The 18,480-nt window shown below is 42.8% G+C and overlaps 1 protein-coding gene across 3 annotated transcripts; it reads right to left on the bottom strand.

The window, feature by feature from the left end:
- Positions 1–42: 42 nt before the first annotated feature.
- On the bottom strand, positions 43–17,198 carry sycc (Cysteinyl-tRNA synthetase, cytoplasmic). 3 transcript variants are annotated; one of them, XM_045688804.1, is made up of 21 exons: positions 17,051–17,180; positions 14,488–14,718; positions 11,760–11,851; positions 11,280–11,368; positions 8,943–9,039; positions 8,761–8,859; positions 8,360–8,509; positions 7,751–7,891; positions 7,188–7,276; positions 6,969–7,090; positions 6,637–6,878; positions 6,274–6,403; positions 6,056–6,159; positions 5,029–5,126; positions 4,279–4,468; positions 3,756–3,824; positions 3,282–3,363; positions 3,087–3,167; positions 2,848–2,975; positions 1,923–2,006; positions 43–1,821 (listed from the first exon to the last, which is right to left on the bottom strand). In XM_045688804.1, the coding sequence occupies exons 1-21, from the start codon at positions 17,070–17,072 to the stop codon at positions 1,693–1,695; spliced, it is 2,469 nt and encodes an 822-aa protein (XP_045544760.1). In that variant the 5' UTR covers positions 17,073–17,180; the 3' UTR covers positions 43–1,692.
- Between the last annotated feature and the right edge of the window lie 1,282 nt (positions 17,199–18,480).

Below are 18,480 nucleotides of genomic sequence, written 5' to 3'. Positions count from 1 at the left end.
TTTGCTCAACCATTTCAAAAACTGAAGATACAAAATAAATGGTTGGTTTAAAATCTTTTTTTTTTAAATGTTTATTTCAAGGTCTCACACATTCCATATTCCTACAAAAGATTTCTCATCCCTCTGCTATCGTTGCAACATGCCTAACACCTGCTCAAAGCATGTTATTTTGTCATGTAAAAGACCAAAACCCCCAAGCCTCTGTAACACATGTTTCTGTAATCATCTCTGCATTGCAATCGTGCATTAATTCAACTTCACTGTCCTCTGTCATAATAAAAAAAGGAATGATATGCAGTCATGATGGAGAGAGGGAAATGAAACCTCAATGGACGGCTGTCTGACACGCTGCCAACCAATAACAGCACTGAATAGCACTGCAGTGGAGAGCTAAAACTATCATTGTGTGACTAGTCAATCTACAGCACATGGAAGCCTGGGCCAACAAAGGCTTTCAGAGGACTCATTTTCCCTTTCAATAGACAAACTGTTGCCTACAGGGATAGTTCACCTGAATGTCATCATTTTTTCAGCTTGCAAGTTGTTGTCGGGCCAGGGAGTGTCTACAACTACAGATAGTAGGTTATTATTACTTTGCTAAAGCAACCACAGACACTTTAGCATCGCTATCGATCACCCCCAGGCGTGGTTTTACGCAGAGTTCATTTTGGCACGCAATTTAGTTAAAGCTAAAACAAGTGAAACAGGTTATCAATACCAATCTTAGCAGGTTGTTGCTGTAGGAAAGTAACTGAATCCGAACCGTAGTTGCAGTCAATCACAAAAACAAACAAAATGTATCAAATACTGATTTTGATTGAACCAACCCTTTAAAGTGACCCCATGGAGTGCAGTGCAAAGGAGCCCAGGTTTTGTCCCAAGGTCTTAAAAACACTGGGAGAGTGGCTGCACCTCAATAGTCTAATGTGGTTTCATCTCCTCACCATTCACCTGCTCTAATGTGAAAGAGGTGGAGAGGAGAAAGAAGATAACCCTTCACCGTCCTGACTTATCAACTCAGGATAAGAGGAGGCTAACATAAAGACGAGGAGATCATTCCTTAGACTATTGAAACACACCCAGGGTCTCTCTGGCCTCAGCATCACCAATAGTCAGGCCCTCCAGGAATTCACAGTGATTTCTTTTGTGGAATTTGCTGAGAGAAAAAAAATAAAAAATGTTTGCTTTATTTTGCTGCTGCAATTCTGCCATTCTGCATGAGGGAAAAGTTTTGTCATGTGGCTTGAATGAACTATATTATGCGGTAAATGTGAGATGATTGGTTGAAATTGCAAGCGCTCTTTTTGTACTGCGGTGATGGGTACATTTTATGCGATAATATTGCGATGATTTGACTGCTTTATTCGGAAATAGTGCAGTGATTGGTCAAATTTGCACACCCTCACATAATATGCAGGGAATTGTTGATTTAGCAAAAACATTATTGGAGGAACTGAATAACGACAAATGAGGACAGAACTATCCCTATGGGCGGAGCGCAGGAGGGGCAGAGCAGCGTCCTCCAGGGGGCGCGTTCAGCAGGACGTTTCGGAACATTCAGATAGAAATATGCTATGTAGAACAAACATGCTTCTCTGATATGTAGATTAAGGAATTCATGTTGGCTCCAATAGTGGCGTAACTATCTGCAACATTCGAGAACGTTTGGCAACTGAACGTGGCCCAGGACTCTCAGCAGCCATTCTGATTGGTCTGGAGATACTCTTGGTGCAGTTTCTCCTGGGCCTCGTAGAGTTTCCGCAGCTTCTTGGTCTGTCCCTTACTGAGATCCTTCCCCTCCACATCATGTGTGGGGAAACCCTGTTGGAGGAGCAGAACGTGGCTGTTAAAACACTTGATATTCAATAAAGCCTTGTAGCCACTCAAGATATCAAGGAGGTATACAAATGTTGTATATTTACCGTTTCATCAAAGCCGGAATACTTGTCGGTTTCAGAGCGGAACATATCGCACGGGGAGATTTTCATCTTCGCAAGTTTGGCCAACTGTGATGAAACAACCATGAACAGAGACATCAATATACCTACATGTAGACATGAGGCTAATAACATCAGTATCACTGCTCTCAGATCAGTTAGCAGAGGGGACACATCAATATACCTACATGTAGACATGAGGCTAATAACATCAGTATCACTGCTCTCAGATCAGTTAGCAGAGGGGACACATCAATATACCTACATGTAGACATGAGGCTGATAACATCAGTATCACTGCTCTCAGATCAGTTAGCAGAGGGGACACATCAATATACCTACATGTAGACATGAGGCTAATAACATCAGTTAGCAGAGGGGACACATCAATATACCTACATGTAGACATGAGGCTGATAACATCAGTGTTACTGCTCTCAGATCAGTTAGACATGAGGCTAATAACATCAGTATCACTGCTCTCAGATCAGTTAGCAGAGGGGACACATCAATATACCTACATGTAGACATGAGGCTGATAACATCAGTATCACTGCTCTCAGATCAGTTAGCAGAGGGGACACATCAATATACCTACATGTAGACATGAGGCTAATAACATCAGTTAGCAGAGGGGACACATCAATATACCTACATGTAGACATGAGGCTAATAACATCAGTGTTACTGCTCTCAGATCAGTTAGACATGAGGCTGATAACATCAGTATTACTGCTCTCAGATCAGTTAGCAGAGGGGACACATCAATATACCTACATGTAGACATGAGGCTGATAACATCAGTATCACTGCTCTCAGATCAGTTAGTGGAGGACTCGGAAGACAGTGCCATTGAGGGAATTCCACCAAAGATGAGTCCTCCTCTATCCATCTCTATGGTTCTACTAACCTCCTGCTCCTGCTTCTTCTTGGCAGCCTCCTCTTTCTTGTTCTTCTTCTCGTCCTCCATCTTCTTTTTCTCATTCCTCTCCCTCAGCAGGGTCTCTTTATCCACCAGCTTCACCACAGTGGGAAGGCCTAACAATGACAAGACAACACAGCCAGTCATCACTGTGGCCACTACTAGTTCTCGCTGATCTATAGAGTGTGTGTGTGTGTGTGTGTACATATTGTGGTCAGTGCATGTACCTTCATGGTCTTCTAGACGCACCCCCAGCTCAGGTAAGGTGTCATTACGGACCACGTCACACAGCTGTAGCACCTCTGTCACTGAGAACACAGAGTCAGTCACCACGTCTACAAGCCTCACATTTCTAGCAGCAGGCAACTGTGTTCAATTATTAGTATCTTTGTTGAATAACTTGGGAGGGAGGAAGTATTTACCATTCTGTTCTCTGGCAATTTTGCGAACAGATTCTCTGAAGTCTGACAGCACCTTCAGATAGGGCATCACTGTGGTCTCCATCTGCAAGCAGCCTCAGTTAGCTTGACTAGAAACTTCCACAGAATCACAACGTCTACGAGAACATGGACATAATAATAATATGATTCATTTTAAAATACAAAGTGACACAGACAGACAGACAGACAGACAGACAGACAGACAGACAGACAGACAGACAGACAGACAGACAGACAGACAGACAGACAGACAGACAGACAGACAGACAGACAGACAGACGATCCCGGGAATCAAACCCTCTATCCTGGCGTTGCAAACGACATACACAACCAACTGAGCGACAGAAGACCACTACAAACTGAGGAGAAATAGTGGTGGCCAATCCCAACAGTATATCATGTTGAAAGCACCTCGACTGCCAAGAAGCAGCCTGGTATCTCCAGGACAATACTTACATCCACATGGTGACCATCTCCTCCCACTGGGAATCCAATAGGCTCGGACCCTTCAATGGCCCCAAAGGTCTACAACACAGACAGGGTTAGAATTTCATCAGAACAAAGGATGTGGTCTCCTGATAAGTAAAAGGACTGAATAGGTTACTATCATACCGCTTAGCAATAGTGGTGTAAATATCATGTGACCCGGTTTCACTTTCTACATCGCGTCTCATTTTTAATACTGAATGTATTCACGAGATTTATGTGATGGCACCGTTGTTTTGTCATGCCATTCAAAATGGGTTTATCTGGCACAGCCCACTTCAGCTCTGGTCTTGTGAGTGTAATACTGGGGTGTATTCACTAGGAACCAAATGGAACCAAACAAAAGCAAACGTAACGAAACAGGGAGGAACTGAATTTGTCCAATAGAAACTCATTTAGGTGGTAAAACATTTTTGCTATGGTGCAAAACATTTTGCAACGGTGTGCAATGAATGAATACACCCACTGGTATGCTGCACAAGCTCTCCCTCACCTTGAGCATGTCAGTCAGGTAGAGAGCGATGCTCTTCATCAGCATGCGGTTGGGCTGCAGCTTGGAGCTCTTCCTACTGGCTATGTAGGTGTTGCTCTGGGTCACCAGCGCCCTCATCTCCTCCATGGTGCTGCGCGTGTCCACGTTATCACACAGCGCCTCGTGGACGACTGCCTTCCTCTCATAGAAACTACAGACAGGGACAATAGAGGAGTGGGCGGGGTTTACTCTCAGAGAAACTACAGACAGGGACAATAGAGGAGTGGGCGGGGTTTACTCTCATAGAAACTACAGACAGGGACAATAGAGGAGTGGGCACTGTTTACTCTCAGAGAAACTAGACAGACAAGCCCAATGTGAGTGGGGTTTCCGCTCTAGTCTACACAGGGAGCTGCCACCAGGGGGTAATCATTCACAACAGATGATCAAGTGGTACATTGTTTGAGTACTCCCTCACACCTGCAACACAGAGTTGTCATAAAACGTGACATGGAATGACAAATGACTAATAAGGTCATATCAGCACTCTTTACCAAAATCCTGTTAGGAAGCTTGAAACACTAAAACCTTATTGAAGCTTTCAGATGTTTAGATGTGTGTGCCATGCCTCATAAGAGAGGTTTCAAAAAAAGGTCATTCCAGGTAACAAGCTCCAAGGGACTTTAACAACCCCATAATGAAGGCATTATTACCAAACCTTCAAAACGAAGTTGATTATTAACACCAGGCTTGTGACGTTTCTCCTCTCACCTCTCGTTGAGCTCCATCTCTGCTGCCTCCCACTTCTCAAACTGTCCGGTGACGTCACAGGGAGCTCGGAGAATGTCTTTCACGTTGAGGAAAAACTCCTGTTGAGGAGAGGAAGACTAAATGAAAAAGAAAGTCCCCTTGTGGTCAGCGGACTCCGACAGGTGCACTTTGAGTCCTCCGAGCCGGAGAGTAGAAGAAGAAAAACTAAAATAATTTCATGAAAATAAACACTCCTACACCAACATGCTAGCTGCTGCTGTAAACTTGCAGTCATTGCACTAACGCTAGTCGGCGATGGAATTCGGCGCCAGAATTAATCAGTTGGACAGGCATTTGACTTCCACAATTGACAGAGACGAGCGCCAACAAGCAGCCGAGCGAGCGAAACAGCGCCCCTCTGTCTCAGTATGTGTAGCCCATGTATCTGATGCCATCTGGCCAAAAACAGTATGGCATGTCATCATTTTTTAAATGGGTTTTATAGTAAAGAAATGTAATTTAACTAAAAACATGCATTACCTTTCAATGTGGCATGAACACAACCAGTCATGTTTTCATCCGATTGTTAAACAAATCACTTTAAAAAAGTAGATTACCTTTGTGCATTCGTCCCAAAAAATTACAGCATCCGAACAGTGCACCGGGCAACTTTCCTTTAATTCATAAGTGTCTGAAACTATCTCACCGGAGAAAGCATTATATGTAGCCCAGGTATCTGATGCAGTCTGGCCCAAAAAATGATAACATGGGCCACACATACTGAGACAGAGGGGCGCTGTGTCGCTCGCTCAGATGCTTGTCAGCGTCCGTCACTCAAATAAATATTCAATATTGAAATATTTTATTTAGAGATGGGCAAGGAGGTACGATAGTGTGGGCCAAGCCCCCTAAGACCTGCCCATAACGCAGGCCCTGGGCTCCAGAAACTACCTTCAAACTGCAGAGACATAAAAGGACTTGATGCCAAAATGTGGACCTACCCGTTTAAGACTACAGAGAAGCTCCTCTGGGCTATATTATCACTTACATTCAGGAATTTCTCGTAGTGGACAGCTGACTCCATGGTGTTGGAGGAGTAATCCAGGGTGTCCTTCCAGGAATGCATCAGGAAGGCTAGACGGAGCTGCCGAGCTGAGGGGAACACACAGAACAGCTGTTAGCTTGCACGCAGACGCCACACACACACACTCCTGACACCCATAACATAATGCTATTGTTTTAATGGCTACTGAGAAGTTGCTTCACCTGTGTTCTTCGCCAGGGCATCCTTGATGGTGATGAAGTTCTTGAGAGATTTGGACATCTTGCAGCCTGCGATGGTCAGGTGACCAGTGTGCAGGAAGTAGCGAACCCAGTGGTCGTTCTCAAAGTAAGCCTGCGTGGACAAGTATCCTGCTTGTTATCAACTTGAATACTACGGTTGCATTCCAATTCCCTATCTTTCTCCCCGAAGTGTACACTCATTCACTTGCCCTTGTGGACTTTGCTGCTACTATAGGCCAATGCTTTCAAATCCTAGAGGGGGAGTGAACAAGTGCACACTTGGGAGTACACAAACGGACCACCGTCCCTGTCATAGAAACAGATCACTTGAGAATAAACCCTTACCTCGGACTGAGCCAACTCATTATCGTGATGGGGGAATCGGAGGTCAAACCCTCCTCCGTGGATGTCCATAGACTCTCCCAAGATGGAACCAGCCATAGCGGAACATTCGATATGCCAGCCAGGCCGTCCCTTTCCCCAGGGTGAGTCCCAGGACGGCTCCCCCGGCTTAGAGGCCTTCCACAGGGCAAAGTCATTCTGCGACCTCTTCTCACTGAGCTGGTCTGCTGAGACACTCAGATCTCCTGCAGGACACAGCAGACAACCAATAACTCACATACATTGTAGCACTTTGGGTTTTTTAAAAGCGCTTTATAAATTATTCATATTATTACCCTCTCCCTCCTGCAGAGCTTTCATGTCACCGACCGCTTCAGGTACCAGCTTGCCGTACGCATGCTTCTGGCTGGTGTCAAACTTGGCTGTGTCAAAATAAACTGAACCGTTGGACTCGTACCTGCCGACGGGAAAATAAAAAGAACCCGACAGAGATAGAGGGATGAACAAAGAGCTGTTTTAAAACTAATTAGAGGAGAGGGGCCTGAATCCCTTACCCGAAGCCATTGTCTAGGATCTTCTTCACAAAGTCCACGATCTCTGGGCAGTACTCGCTGACGCGGGTGAGTACATCTGGGGGAAGGACCTGGGGGTTGCACACAGAATAGGTGGGGGAATCAGTCATTCTAACAATCATCAGATTGGCACTAGAGATGTAGTACATTTTAATAGTAAAATATGATTAACAATTAGAAATATTAATGTTATATTACTGCTAAAATACTGTATGGTTTATGTGATAGGGCCCCGTGTTTTTGCATTATCGTGTGACATAAGATTTGATCCTGTGTTTTAACTCTTATCCAGAAATGATCTGAGGATGGTGCTGGACCATCTGACATGAAAAGAAAAGAGGACAGTTTGATGAAAACACTTCAAATAAAAAAGGTTCAAATTCAGGTCATGTGACATAATAGTTATGTGTGCTTCCACCTACATTCCAGATTACTCATCTGATAATGAGCACTGACACTAGAAAAGGTCATAGTAAAATACAATTCATTCTAAATATAAATGTTATATGAATGATAAAATCTGGGTTGTTTGTGCTTCCACCTACATTCAAGGCGTCCATGTCGTTGTGGTACTCCCCTTCCCAGAACTTTGGAAGAAGAGAGAAGATGGAGTTCTCGGTCACTTGACTGCCAAATTGAGCATCCAACCAATCAGACAGCAGGTCTTTGGCCTTCTCCAGTAACACCTTCAAAAAGAACAAAAGAACACATTTGACTTCTGTTGTCTCTGGTTTTCTTTTTCTTAAAGTGCGTCGCACAGGAGTTTGGTGGCACCTTAATTGGGGAGGACGGGCTCGTGGTAATGACTGGAGCAGAATCAGTGGAATGGTATCAAATACATCAAACACACATGGTTTCCAGGTGTTTGATGCCATTCCATTCCGTTCCGTGCTTCTACACCTGCATTACTTGCTGTTTGGGGTCTTAGGCTGGGTTTCTGTACAGCACTTTGAGGTATCAGCTGATGTAAGAAGGGCTATATAAATACATTTGATTTGATTTATGAGCCGTTCTCCCCTCAGCAGCCTCCACTGGACTGTGTTGAGACAATCAAATGTGACTTGACTAGGTAGCTCAGTCCAAACCTCTGGAAGTGTATTAGACTTGTCAGGAAGCGTAGAGATCCATGTTGTACAGCAGAGAGGAGATGTTACCTGAGCCAGGTGTTGAATGTCAGCCTCCCCAGCCTTGCTCTCCACTGCCCCCTGCAGGGGTCCCAGGGCAGCAGCGACGGCAGAGTCCAGCCTCTCCAGCATCTGTTTCTTGTCTGGGTCTGTGGTCTCGGCCAGCTTGGCCTGGAAGGGCTGCAAATGATATGGAGTGAATGGGATGTTAGATGTGGTAATGTGACATCCAGAGCCAAAGCTCACCACTCTCTCTATATATGGGCCGGTTCATTCTCACCCCCCACACAGGGGTGAACTTTAGAACCTGAGAGTATGCCCAGGACATGCCACTGTTCCACAGATGACCAATCACACAGCCACACCTGTAAATAATGACTGATTCATTTGTCATTAACTTTGTAGACACTATAAAACGTTTGATGTCTTACCCCTCTGGCACTAAGGACATCCTGCAGTATCTGGGCAGCCGCTGGCTTCTTCTCCCTGTACTGTTCCAGGAGGTAGTTCTGTCTGGCCCGCCTGATGATCTGACAGACAGACAAATGATCACTAACCATTCAGCCAACTGTTCACTTTTCACAACATGTTGTTTTGTACCACTGCTGGTTACCTTGTCATCTATGTCCGTAATGTTCATGCAGTAGAACACGTCATATTTGAAATAGTTCATCAGAATCCTTCGGAGGATATCAAAAGATATGTAAGATCTGAAAAACAATAAGGAATCAATCATTTGATTTGGACACATCTTAACATTCAAATTGAAACTGATTTAAAGGTTCTACAGCAGGAAATAGTCTTAGTTCTAGACTATTCTTTTCCAGAACAGTTATTAGTCAGGAAAGTATGACCCTTGTTCCATCAAAATGTAATCATTAAAGATGCACTATGCAGAAATCACTCCCCCATTTACTGGTTGCTAAAATTCGAATAGTTTGCCTAATTTCAGTTTATGTGACAAAACAAACAAGTGTAGTGTAGAGACTCATTGTACCATCTAAACCACTGAAATATATTTCCCATAACCACAAACGGTTGTATTTTCAGCTGTTTGAAGCTGGTGTACAAAACCGAAAGTAAAAGATGCAAAAACAAAACTTAAGAACGGGCAGCATAGAAATATCACACATAGAAAAATTGTCTAAGAAGCGGTAGATCTGTTCTATGTGAATTTGGTTGGGTCGGTCAGGTACATACTGCACCTTTAAAATAATTTAAATGCCAGTTAGGTGAGCCCTTATTAGGTTTGCCACCTCACCTGCATTTTCATGACATATTTCTGGTTTCTTCTTCTATTTGTGACTACTGGACTAAACCTATTGGACAATACCTATTGGACTATAGACTAAACCTATTGGACTATACCTATTGGACTATAGACTACACCTATTGGACTATACCTATTGGACTATAGACTACACCTATTGGACTATAGACTACACCTATTGGACTATAGACTATACCTATTGGACTATACCTATAGACTACACCTATTGGACTATAGACTACACCTTTTGGACTATAGACTACACCTATTGGACTAAACCTATTGAACTAAACCTATACCTATTGGACTATACCTATTGGACTATAGACTATACCTATTGGACTAAACCTATTGAACTAAACCTATACCTATTGGACTAAACCTATTGAACTAAACCTATACCTATTGGACTATAGACTATACCTATTGGACTAAACCTATACCTATTGGACTAAACCTATTGGACTATAGACTATACCTATTGGACTAAACCTATACCTATTAGACTATGGCCAGAAGCCTGAATCTAATGTGACCAGCTAGTACCATTTATGGTTATACTACCGTATTACTGGAAAAGGTTGAATTGCGCTTTCGCTTTCACAATGAATGTCATCTTTCACTGTACCCACCCGGTGTATGGGACAATAAAACATCTATTATTATCCTCAGAACATGAGTCATGACAAGCGCTGGAGACAGTAGCTATGAGTATTCTGTGAAAATAGTAATGACCGTGGTGTACCGAGCATCACGAAACCAACAGTACAACGGTCAGGACTATTTTCTATTGGACAATATACTAAACCTATTGGACTATAGACTTTACCTATTGGACTAAACCTATTGGACAATAGACTATACCTATTGGACTAAACCTATTGGACTTTAGACTATACCTATTGGACTAAACCTATTGGACAATAGACTATACCTATTGGACAAAACCTATTGGACTATAGACTATACCTATTGGACAAAACCTATTGGACTATAGACTATACCTATTGGACAAAACCTATTGGATTATAGACTATACCTATTGGACAATATACTAAACCTATTGGACTATAGACTATACCTATTGGACTAAACCTATTGGACTATAGACTATACCTATTGGACTAAACCTATTGGACTATAGACTATGCCTATTGGACTAAACCTATTGGACTATAGACTATACCTATTGGACTAAACCTATTGGACTATAGACTATACCTATTGGACAATATACTAAACCCATTGGACTATAGACTATACCTATTGGACTATACCTATTGGACAATAGACTATACCTATTGGACTATAGACTATACCTATTGGACTATACCTATTGGACTATAGACTATACCTATTGGACTAAAACTATTGGACAATAGACTATACCTATTCGACAATGCCTATTGGACTATACTTATTGGACTATAGACTATACCTATTGGACTATACCTATTGGACTATAGACTATACCTATTGGACAAAACCTATTGGACTATAGACTATACCTATTGGACTATAGACTATACCTATTGGACTATACCTATTGGACTATAGACTATACCTATTGGACTATAGACTACACCTATTGGACTAAACCTATTGGAGTAAACAGCTCTTTGCGGCGCGGTGTGGCTGTCACAAACTGCTCGTCTTGTTACTTCCTGAAGTGAACTTTACCTGGCATGTCCCATGTGAGAGGCATCATAGACAGTGGGTCCGCAGCAGTACCACGACACCTTGTTTCCATTCTGGGGAACAAACAACTCCTGCAATAATAACAGTCTGGTATTAATAATAGTACATTTAGCAGACACTTTTATCCAATAATAACAGTCTGGTATTAATAATAGTACATTTAGCAGACACTTTTATCCAATAATAACAGTCTGGTATACATAATAGTACATTTAGCAGACACTTTTATCCAAAGCGACAGTCATGCATACATTCTATGTATGGGTGCCCTTTGGAATCGAACCCACTACCCTGGTGTCACATGTGCCATGCTCTACCAACTGAGCTACAGAGATGGGATCAAAATGTAAACCTTTATGCGTACATTGACATTCAGTGTCTTTCTTTCCTATTTGATCATAAGGATTCAGCCACCCAAAATGGCTCTCAAACGAGCAAAACAAAAGAAGGTCAACATGTCACCTTGGTGCGTGTGAGGCTGTTGTAGAGTCGCAGCTTTGGCAGGTTGGACCCGGCTGGGGCAGACCAGGGGGGCTGGACCCTCTTTCCTTTTACTAAAAAACAGAGGACACATTTAATAAGAACATTAGTCAAACGTTTCTCTGAAGAGGGCATGCTGTTAAATGGTGTCACATTTAAGGTCAGGCAAATTATCAAATTGAATTCCCTCAAATCTCTGGATTCACCAATTAAAACGAAGACATGTTAGTGATTTGAGTAGGCAACTGTCTGAGGCTATGCAAGCCACCACTCTATTCTGATGACAACCACCCCTGGTCTCCAGAGTACAGGAACACCATGCAGTCTGATGACAACCACCCCTGGTCTCCAGAGTACAGGAACACAATGCAGTCTGATGACAACCACCCCTGTTAGAGTCAGGAACACCATGCAGTCTGATGACAACCACCCCTGGTCTCCAGAGTACAGGAACACCATGCAGTCTGATGACAACCACCCCTGGTCTCCAGAGTACAGGAACACCATGCAGTCTGATGACAACCACCCCTGGTCTCCAGAGTACAGGAACACCATGCAGTCTGATGACAACCACCCCTGGTCTCCAGAGCACAGGAACACCATGCAGTCTGATGACAACCACCCCTGGTCTCCAGAGCACAAGAACACCATGCAGTCTGATGACAACCACCCCTGGTCTCCAGAGTACAGGAACACCATGCAGTCTGATGACAACCACCCCTGGTCTCCAGAGTACAGGAACACCATGCAGTCTGTGGGCCTTCATCAAAGATGCAGGCCTGCTACCAGTAGACTTAGTTTGAGTGGGGGGAGGGATGGAAAGCAACACACTAGCTAGCCCTCAAAGTGCGAGTGAAAAACAAACACAAAACCCACACAGGAAGGAACACAAGTGTGATGAAAAAAATAAAAAAAATAATAATAATAATAATAATAATAATTCAGGGATGGGAAATAGTCCAATGAAACAACCAAACGGTGGTCCTCCTGCCACCAGCCTTTAACACTGTTGACAAATGAATACAGGCCTGAAAAAAAGTTACAGACTTCGATGAGACCGAAATGCTAATCATGCAAATGTTATTATGGGTCCATATTGAACAGGGGCTTGGGCTATATCTGACACTATGGGTCCATACTGAACAGGGGCTTGGGCTATATCTGACACTATGAGTCCATATTGAACAGGGGCTTGGGCTATATCTGACACTATGAGTCCATATTGAACAGGGGCTTGGGCTATATCTGACACTATGGGTCCATATTGAACAGGGGCTTGATCTGACACTATGAGTCCATATTGAACAGGGGCTTGGGCTATATCTGACACTATGGGTCCATATTGAACAGGGGCTTGGGCTATATCTGACACTATGGGTCCATATTGAACAGGGGCTTGGGCTATATCTGACACTATGGGTCCATATTGAACAGGGGCTTGGGCTATATCTGACACTATGAGTCCATATTGAACAGGGGCTTGGGCTATATCTGACACTATGGGTCCATTTTGAACAGGGGCTTGGACTATATCTGACACTATGGGTCCATATTGAACAGGGGCTTGGGCTATATCTGACACTATGAGTCCATATTGAACAGGGGCTTGGGCTATATCTGACACTATGGGTCCATTTTGAACAGGGGCTTGGGCTATATCTGACACTATGGGTCCATATTGAACAGGGGCTTGGGCTATATCTGACACTATGAGTCCATATTGAACAGGGGCTTGGGCTATATCTGACACTATGGGTCCATATTGAACAGGGGCTTGGGCTATATCTGACACTATGAGTCCATACTGAACAGGGGCTTGGGCTATATCTGACACTATGGGTCCATATTGAACAGGGGCTTGGGCTATATCTGACACTATGAGTCCATATTGAACAGGGGCTTGGGAAATATCTGACACTATTAAGCTTCTATGAAGCTCTTGCCCAATGTATTGCTCCTGAAATAATGAAGGATAGGCCCACCAGCTTTAATGTAGCATCTCATTTTAGAGGGTCTGTCAGCAGAACACCAGGGTATAGCCAGAAGCCTGAATCTAATGTGACCAGCTAGTACCATTTATGGTTATACTACCGTATTACTGGAAAAGGTTGAATTGCGTTTCGCTTTCACAATGAATGTAATCTTTCACTGTACCCATCCGGTGTATGGGACAATAAAACAAAACAAAAAACAAGCGCTGGAGACAGTAGCGATGAGTATTCTGTGAAAATAGTTGTGACTGGTATACCGAGCATCACGAAGCCAACAGTACAACGGTCAGGACTACTCTCACAGAATACTCTTAGCTACGGCCACAGTCTCCAGGACTTGTCATAAGTCATTTTCTGGGAAAAAAAAAAAATGTTGTATTGTCACATACACCAGATAGGTGCAGTGAAAGATGACATTCATTGTGAAAGCGAAATTCAACCTTTACCCACAAACCACTCCAGCCCCTCATGAGGAGATCTGTTTTTGTGTGCCCCCCACCCCCTCAAAGGTGCCCATCCCTGATTTAAATATATTCGGGACGCCTGATCATAGGTAGAAGAATGCCATTAATTTAATTGACTATTTAACATTCCAAAGTGACCCTGCACTATCGGTCTAGTCTAGGGGGGGGGGGTGCCATGACTGCCCTTATGCAGTGGGCTACTCTAGTCTAAGGGGAGCATCCCTATCCTGTCCATGGGCCCTGGACTCTACTCACTGCTGCTATCTGGGCTGGGGGTGTCCCGCTGCAGGGCTGCTATGTGCCTGTACCAGCGCAGAGCGTGCACGTGCTGCGGGGCCGGGGGCCTGTGCAGGAGCTCAAAGACCTCCTGGTCCACCCGAGAGGGGCTGAACCCAGCCAGGTAGCTGCGGGAGCTCAGGTACTCATTCAGAGCCACGGTGGCTGTGGCCTCCTCACTTGTGTGCAGCAAGAAGCCATAATCAAAGGCTGTGGAAAACAAGACGGCACACATTCACCCACAGACAAGACACCATTGAAAAACCCAAACTAATTTGGGATTGGTTTCGTCTCTAGACAAGGCAAAGAATTGATGCCCAAGAACGTTGTGCTGCTGTATTTGTTAATCAACCCTCTTGCTGATCAATGCCATCTGAAAGTTGACAACTGGCTAAGAGCTTTGGCTATTTAATCTGATTTGGTGTATTAACTTAAAGGCCCAAGCTATCATTTCAACAACCTGACCCTGCCACTTTGTTTGGTGAACTGGGGGATGGAAGTCTAACCTGTCAAATTCATAAATGGAGTTACAGGATGCAATGAGATGTGCATTATATACAGTATATTCATTGTTTATTTACAAATACTCAAATGACAACATAAACAATGCTGTATTAACCTTAAATGTTGGTGTTTTGACCACATCATTGGTTATGTTATGACACAGCTGTACTAAGATCATAACAGTGCAGGAGGAAATCTTAACGTGTCCCTTTAACCCTCCTGTTGTGTTCGTTTCATCTTAATTCATTCTGTGTTCCCGGTCCAAAATGACCGCCCCATTATAGCTGATTATAAACCCATAATAATACATATATTATCACCTAATGTTGTGTTAGATCTTTTTATCAAGTTCTTTTGAACTTCTATTTGCTATTTATGGCCTGTAGGCCTCACAGACCTGAGCTCATACAACTCTGTTTTGAGTTTAAAAAAAAAGCATAATGTATGGATTATTTTGACTATAACAAATACTCAGATGAAACATATTGTGCTATTTATCACAGACTACTTAATGTCAAAGTTTAACAAGGACTCTCTCCTCCTCACCAGTGTCATGATCAAAGATATGATCATGAGCCTCACATACAGTATATCGTTTGGTCATTGTGCTGCTCACAATTCATTCTGTGGCAAGGCCTCAAAAAAGCTTTATATACCAGAGCTGCTAGAAAAGTTCTATACATTATTGAAACAATGTTGAGATTGTTTGTGAGAATGCCAACAGGTGTGGTTCCCGTGGGGGATTGATTCTATTGGGGAAAGGTTCCCGTGGGGGTTGCCATGGAAGCCAAGAAGGTGGGTGAGGTGTGTTTGTGTGCTCAAACACACTTCCATGTGGGGGTCTGGGAGATGGAAGTGTGTCCATCTGAGGAATTGACATGTGCCTGAACTAAATTGTATACACTAATTGTAGTCTCACCCATTAATGTCTAATGACCAGTCATTTTTGACTGGGAACCCCACAGGTGTACAAAAGTTAAATAAAACACCCAAAATGTAATGCAAATCATCAAAATGTATTCGGTGTGTTCAGATGCCCTGTGTGGACGAAGTCATGGAACCTTATGACAATCTGATTAAATGAATTACATTTTTCAGAGAGAAAACTTGTAAATCGGTCCAATTCGACCGGAATACAGCACAAGGGTTACCAATGGAGAGATCTCAATGTCGAGAGACTGTAGACGACTAGCTCGCAGTAGCAGCAGATATTTTCACAAGCCATCTAGCTAGCTTGTACATTGATTGCTATTCTACAGTATTCCTGGAAAAGGTTGAATTGAGCTTCCGCTTTCAAAATGAATATCCCTTTTCACTGTACCTATCCGGTGTATGTGACAATACAGAACATTTTCTTTCCAGCACACGTCCAATGTCAAGCGCTGGAGACAGTGACAGTAAGCTATGAGTATTCTACTAAAATAGTCGTGGCCGGTGTACGGAGCATCACGCAGCCACAAGTACACCGGTCAGAACTATTTTCACAGGATACTCATATCTAACGTCACTCTCCAGCACTTGTCATGACTCATGTTCTGGACATTCACTGTGAAAGCGAAAGCTTGATTCAGCCCTTTCCAGTAATACGGTAGTATAACCATTACTAGTACTACTAGCTGGACGGCACTTTGATTTAAATACATTCGTGCCGCTTGATCACACCGACAGTGTAACCAGAATGGCCGTTGCAGTGCATTCTGTGCGATGCACACCTCGGATTTATCGAATTTATGCATCAAACTGTATGCGTAGACGGCTTGACAGAAATGGTAGCAGAAGGTGAATGTTTAACTTTTGTTGCACACATCTCCAGATGATGCTGCGTACCATTTTGAACAATGACGCTATAGATGTGTAGAATGGCATTCATTTCATTGACTATTAAAATAGCTAGCCTTACCGTAGCCAAAATTCAGTATCCTGCAATAATGTATATTCTCAGAACGCGCAACAAATAATGAATAAACGCATTTGTGCCTTCAAGAGCATCTGCCGATATTTGGAAACATTAAAAGCATACATCGATTTCAATACTTACCTAACTCTCCCGAGCTTGACATGTCAACAGTCTGCAATTTCTGATGCAACAATAACGTGCCCGGACGTACACTCTGTAGTCTAGACCAATGACTGACTGTATTCTGTAGACATCCGCGTTGCCTCACGGCTTTTATGGTCATCACTAGTTACCCCAGCCACAGAGTCAGAAGGCTCAACCAATCAGATAAGGGAGTGTGATGACGCGTGTTCCGGTTAACGGGAACTGCCTCATTTTCGAAATGGAATATATTGTGTTCAAGTTTGAACCAAATTACTAAAAGACATTCGGCAACACGAATTGGCAATGCCACTAAAATGCATAACATTGAGAAAGGACAAAGGTTTTGGGCAAATGGGTTGGTAAGTTGCACAAAGATGAATGCCACCAGGGGAAAGACAAAAGCCAAAGAGAAGTATGCTGCTGAAATGGACAAGAAGGCAGTAAGTTCAAAGACAGAGCACTAATTTATACCATACACTTTTACAACATTCATTTCATTTTAATAACGTTGGAATACTACACTAACAATGGAATGTTCCTCAATAAAACTGAAGATGAGACTTTGAAACGGGTGTTCTAACTCTGTGGTCACTAAAGACCCCGTGGCCCTTATTGCAAGAGTTTGTCATGATGAGTATCATTTAATATGTAATGTGTAGATCAAACTGTATTCCTATCATGTAATACTGTCTATACAAGTACCATGTATGAATAATGTATTTGTAACAATATCTGCAAAAACAAACATTTCAAACAAAGTTACTTTTGTCCTCCGAAGAGGGGGGTGGATGGGCCAATAATTATATATATTTTTTAAATAGTATATAAGTGGGGTTAGGGTGTTGAGTTTCCCCTTACACTATAAAGAGCTTTGGGGGTCTATAAAAGTGCCATTTAAATCCAATCAATTATTAAATGTTTTGCCAACTTAATCATATGTTTGACATCTTAAATGATAGTGCCCCAGGTTATATGAAAAACCACATTGATATGGTCTATAACCACCACAGTTACAATACCAGAGCTAGTGTTATGTCTTGTAAAATACCAAGAGTAAACAGTACTGCGAGGAGCACGTTTTTCTATACAGGCATTTGTCTATGGAATAGCCTCTCCTTAGAGGTCAAGTAAAGAAAAAGTAGAACTGGCTTTAAAAAGCAGGCAAAGGTTTTCATTTGGAGAAGGCTGTCTAAGTAAGAGAAACCACTCCACTGCCCCTTGTGCCCCCTACTGCTGGTCAGGTGTATTCATTTGAATGATAGGTATGATGTGTAATTAATAGATTGTTTTAATGTGAAAATGAATATGGTTGATTTTTAAGGTTCGGAAAAAGTGCTGTGAATAGTGCCACTTTTTAGGATGTCAATATGAATGAATGTATTTATGGTTGTTTGCAATTTTGTCTTGCCTTTAAATCATTGCATGTG

The sequence above is a fragment of the Salmo salar genome, chromosome ssa11, assembly GCF_905237065.1.
Source record: "Salmo salar chromosome ssa11, Ssal_v3.1, whole genome shotgun sequence".
Taxonomy (NCBI): domain Eukaryota; kingdom Metazoa; phylum Chordata; class Actinopteri; order Salmoniformes; family Salmonidae; genus Salmo; species Salmo salar.
This window is presented reverse-complemented; position numbering and strand designations above follow the sequence as displayed.